Genomic DNA, 4,537 nt, shown 5'->3' on the forward strand with positions numbered 1-4,537 from the left:
ACACGCACAACAGTGTTAATGGTTATTCCCAGTGCTCCAGTTGAGGGGAAGCGGATCTGGAAAGAGAAGCCATTTTAGAGGGCAAAGGTTGGGATTCCCTCAATTCCCAGGAAAACCTGACGACGATGTTTACACACGTGCAGCGCCTGTGTGGTTGGATACTTATTTGACTTCATGAGGACGAGAATAGTGACCACAAATCCGAACCTCTACTCCCAGATACAATCGTTCTCTTAAGTCCCTGATCCACTGATGATGTCCTCATCTGATGACATCATCAAGGTGTGTCACTACCGATTCTCTATGATTGTACACTTTGACCCTTGACAGACAGGTGGTGTTAGTGGGACTCAGAGGCCTCTGCTTCCTGCTTAGCTACTCAGTGAGCTGACTTCCATGACTTCCACTGTGTTCTCTCTCTTTCAGGCCGCCGTCCTGATGTCCTCTCACGTGAGCTCGCAGCTCTGTCTGCTCCTCCTGCCAGTGATGTCACTGCTGCTGCTCTTCTCTCCTATTGGCTGGAGCTACGACAGTCTCACACCTGGCTGCCACCTTTTCCGTGAGTCAAAGTTCATCCTTGCTGAAGTAACTACGGTAGAGAGTTTGTTGCTTTGCATTTTGACTCAGGAAATGAATGTGAACTCATGCTTCTTCCTCCAGCCGTAAACGTAACCATTCGCAGTGACCGTCGCGGCACGTGCAAAGGCACACACCAGGTCTATGCATGCGTCGGCTACTGCGAGTCCAGCGCCTTCCCGTCCAGATACTCCGTCCTGGTGGCGTCCAACTTCACACACAACATCACATCAGCCTCTCGCTGCTGCACCATCAGCAGAGACGCCAAGGTGAGGCCACTGTTTGTTGAGCCGCTCTTTACCGACATGACCCCTGACCTGTGGACACTCTGGCAGGTCAAAGTTCGCCTGGACTGTCCTCGAGGCCGACACCACGATGAGATTGAGATCGTAACAGCGAAGGCATGCCGCTGCGACATGTGCCGCCGCTCGCGATACTGAGCCTCTGGCCTCTTCAAGTATTCACTTACAACAGACATCCAACTGAAAGCGGAAATTTGGAAATGCTTTTGTCCAAATATTCCGGTTGCAAAGCGCTCAAGCAGAACCACTCAGGTTGTCTTTATATTTGGCACCTGGCTTCCTAACTACAAACTCTCATTTGCACTTTGACTCCCAATAGTTCTTCCCCAAAATGTTTCAATGTGCATCCTCGAAGTTGCCTGTAAGTTGTTCAAAATGTCATTGTAGGATGAGGAAAAAAAACTCTCTTATTGTGTGATGGTAGGAAACAGTTTGGTTCCAGTCAAAAGCAGAAGACGTCAGTCCAGGAAACCACTAAATGCCGAGCAGACACTAACGAATGTAAACTTGAATTTATATTTATTGATCAGATTTTGTACATAAATGCAATGAATATTTGAAATGAACATGACAAGATGCACTGTAAACTGTTTTTGTTAATAAAGTTTTATTCTGTCAACTTAACTTATTTGCTTGTGTGGTTGCGTACGCGCACGAGGATGGATGCCAACCTCTCCAGGATGTCCTCCGGCTCTCTCCCTGGGCAGCTGGGACCCGGGTGCACTCTCATCAGGTCGCTTTATTATGCCAAAATGAAATTGTGTCAATCAATCCACAAAGCTTCGTTTCATGAGTTTTATTCATTGATTTCAAGAGCGACACATAGCAAGCACACTGATAAAGCTCGTACATTCCAAATCAATTGAATGAACACAAGGATGATATTTGGCAGCTGGTATTTGGCAGCACTGACTTGCCGGGGTGGTGACCTGCATCTCCCCTCAGAAAGTTTCACACTCGGTGTCCAAGGTGGAGCAGGTGCTGCAGTGACAGTGAAGAGCCACCGGGTAGTGGTAGAGAGGCGAGACGTTGGCCTGACAGCCGGGCAGGCGCACAGTCACGTGACGAGTTCGGGCATACGTACAGACTCGATGGTGACGTTGAATGAACGGAGGATCTGGAACTGGCTTCTTCAAAAACACGAAGACGCACACGGTCAACCGCTCAACTTAGTCAGTCCTGACACAGCCATGTTCTTGTGTGTCGTACCTCCCAGGTGTGACAGCGCCCCCAGCAGGCCTCGGTGGTGATGCGAAGGCCCCTGCAGCCAGGCTTCTGCGCGACGAACGAGAACTCTCGAACTGCGCAGCCACGGAACGACTGCAACGTGGTCGTCATGGTAACGCAAAGGGCGTGGCCGACCATGAGGAGGAGGATCATTGAGATTAGGTGCATGCTGGGAAAACACAAAATAGATTGAAAGATTTTGCTATTCTGAAAAGAATTATATACATTATCAATGAGAATATTGCTAAATAAAAAGTGTCGTCCTAATCTCACGCAAATTCATCGTTCAAAATAATAGCTGAACACTGAACATTGCGCTGACTGCCCTATATGTCACCTGTGTCATTTGTTCATTCAATTTTTGTTTGGAAATTAAAATAAAAAAAAAATCTAAAACAAAAAAACTCAAAAAGCCATTAGTTTTTTTGTCATTCATAACATGGATTCCATGAAGAAGAAAATAAGAAAAAAACGTTTTCATATAGTTAATTTAGCCTGGAAAATACTCCTAAACCTAAGATATTCACCTAAATATTCAATAGAAATCAACACCCTATATTTTCTCTCAAAACCAAAATTCAATGTACAAGCATTTTTGAATAGCACTGACCTCTGCATACAGGAGCAGTGGCCACATGACACCAGTGAGTAGTTTTTGGCTGGTTATGCAACAGACAATCTGGATTTTTGATTATTTCAATGCTTTTATCAAAATCTGCAAATTTGAGGAAATGTTCTTAATCACCACTCAATGAGGAATACCTTCCTCTAGCGTTCATTTTACTTACTGCAAATAAAAGTTTTAGGTCGTACATTTAGACGCGCTCCGCTTCGTTTGTGTCTATCAAACGACATCATTAACGATGGTGGTAGATTAAAGTTTCTGTAGACGCGACGCCCGTATGACGTCAACATTATGCCTCTGACTGAAACTGAACAAAATATTGAGAAAAATCCCGATGTAAACCATTTTAAAAACACATCGGTGAACATGCAAAAACACCTTTTAAAGAGCATTTTTTAGCGAATGCATTTTTATGCATTTTAAGTGTTTTTCTTTTGAAAATCTAAACCTTCTGAAGCCCAACAAATGAAGCAAACTGCTCAGTAGCTCAAAAGAATTGTGTCGAGAGTTTATTGATTTTGCGAAAGGAAAGAAAAGACTCACTTGCCGTTGTTGCTCTGCTGCCGCTGAAGTCTGAAAACTTCAGAAGCGTTCACCACCTTCACGGGACGGGGGCGGTGACGTCATCCTCTGTTTTAAACGTACTCAGGAAAGAGTGTGTGCTTGACAAAAAAGGTATTTGTGACTCATATTGTATGTGTGTCATGTCTATGCATCTATGTTGAGAAATATTAATGGTAAATAATTGTGTCTGAATACGCCCCCTTCAGAAAAACTTGTTCATAGACGTCTATTACACGCTCTATATTTTAGGCTAAATTTAGGCGACAGTACTTAATCCACTACACCTTCACCTTCACCTTCACCTTCTTCTGCCGCTTATCCGGGGTCGGGTCGCGGAGGCAGCATTCGGAGCAAGGAAGCCCAAACTTCCCGGTCCGCACAAACCTCCTCCAGCTCCTCCCGGGGGATCCCGAGGCGTTCCCAGGCCAGACCGGAGACATAATCTCTCCAGCGAGTCCTGGGTCTTCCCCGGGGTCTCCTCCCGGTAGGACATGCCCGGAACACCTCCCCAGGGAGGCGTCCAGGGGGCATCCGGATCAGATGCCCGAGCCACCTCAGCTGGTTCCTCTCGATGTGGAGGAGCAGCGGCTCCACCCCGAGCTCCTCCCGGATGACCGAGCTTCTCACCCTATCTCTAAGGGATTAAGGGTGCTTAATCCACTAATTTTTCAAATTAAAACTAACTTTAAAATGCATAAATGACGGCCAAAATTAGGATTAATGCTTTTTTTAAACAGTGTACTTTACATTTAGACTTCATTTAGACGTTTAAATGGAGACCTCATATCAACTTCTCTTTTGAAACAGAATCTAGACGATTTCATGACATACATGAAATGATGAATATTGACCCAAAAAAACTACTGCAAGTTGTATTATTGGTGGCCTAATGTTGGACTTAGATCATTTGAATGGCCATTGATCAATCTATAGCCATGTTTAGATTTAGCCTTCATTTAGACATTTATCAACTTTTTCATTTAGAGCAGGTTTAAACATTTAATTTTTATTGTATTTTATTTTTTAAGGATTATGCCATGCAATTTAGTCTGTAGAACCATTAAATTGGTCAACGTTCACTATGATATGGTATATGGTAGGCAGCATACTTGCTATACATAATACAAGATAGATACATACAAAATAGAATGAATCAATAGTGTATTACTTCTTGCTGAGGGTTCAGTTCACATGTGAGCGTGGCTACTATGTGCAGGTTCTTTTACAGATAAAACCAAAGAGA

General features: G+C 44.2%; 2 protein-coding genes across 2 annotated transcripts; one reads left to right on the plus strand and one right to left on the minus strand.

The window, feature by feature from the left end:
• The first annotated feature begins 255 nt into the window (after positions 1–255).
• On the plus strand, positions 256–1,059 carry gpha2 (glycoprotein hormone subunit alpha 2). The gene is made up of 4 exons (XM_053860049.1): positions 256–282; positions 427–559; positions 661–845; positions 912–1,059. Exons 1-4 carry the CDS (start codon positions 256–258, stop codon positions 1,014–1,016), a joined length of 450 nt encoding a protein of 149 aa, XP_053716024.1. The 3' UTR covers positions 1,017–1,059.
• A 668-nt stretch (positions 1,060–1,727) lies between these two features.
• Positions 1,728–2,273, minus strand: gphb5 (glycoprotein hormone subunit beta 5). Its single transcript, XM_053860527.1, has 2 exons — positions 2,088–2,273; positions 1,728–2,008 (listed from the first exon to the last, which is right to left on the minus strand). The coding sequence occupies exons 1-2, from the start codon at positions 2,271–2,273 to the stop codon at positions 1,820–1,822; spliced, it is 375 nt and encodes a 124-aa protein (XP_053716502.1). The 3' UTR covers positions 1,728–1,819.
• Positions 2,274–4,537: the final 2,264 nt, after the last annotated feature.

The sequence above is a fragment of the Synchiropus splendidus genome, chromosome 3, assembly GCF_027744825.2.
Source record: "Synchiropus splendidus isolate RoL2022-P1 chromosome 3, RoL_Sspl_1.0, whole genome shotgun sequence".
Classification (NCBI taxonomy): domain Eukaryota; kingdom Metazoa; phylum Chordata; class Actinopteri; order Syngnathiformes; family Callionymidae; genus Synchiropus; species Synchiropus splendidus.

Bases quoted from the DNA above. Each gene is read 5' to 3' on its own strand.
- gpha2 (XM_053860049.1), top strand. From the start codon at position 256: ATGTCCTCATCTGATGACATCATCAAG. The intron at 283-426 runs GTGTGTCACTAC...TCTCTCTTTCAG, and splicing joins CATCTGATGACATCATCAAG to GCCGCCGTCCTGATGTCCTC. The intron at 846-911 runs GTGAGGCCACTG...ACACTCTGGCAG, and splicing joins CCATCAGCAGAGACGCCAAG to GTCAAAGTTCGCCTGGACTG.
- gphb5 (XM_053860527.1), bottom strand. From the start codon at position 2,273: ATGCACCTAATCTCAATGATCCTCCTCCTCATGGTCGGCCACGCCCTT. The intron at 2,009-2,087 runs GTACGACACACA...GTGTTTTTGAAG, and splicing joins GGCGCTGTCACACCTGGGAG to AAGCCAGTTCCAGATCCTCC.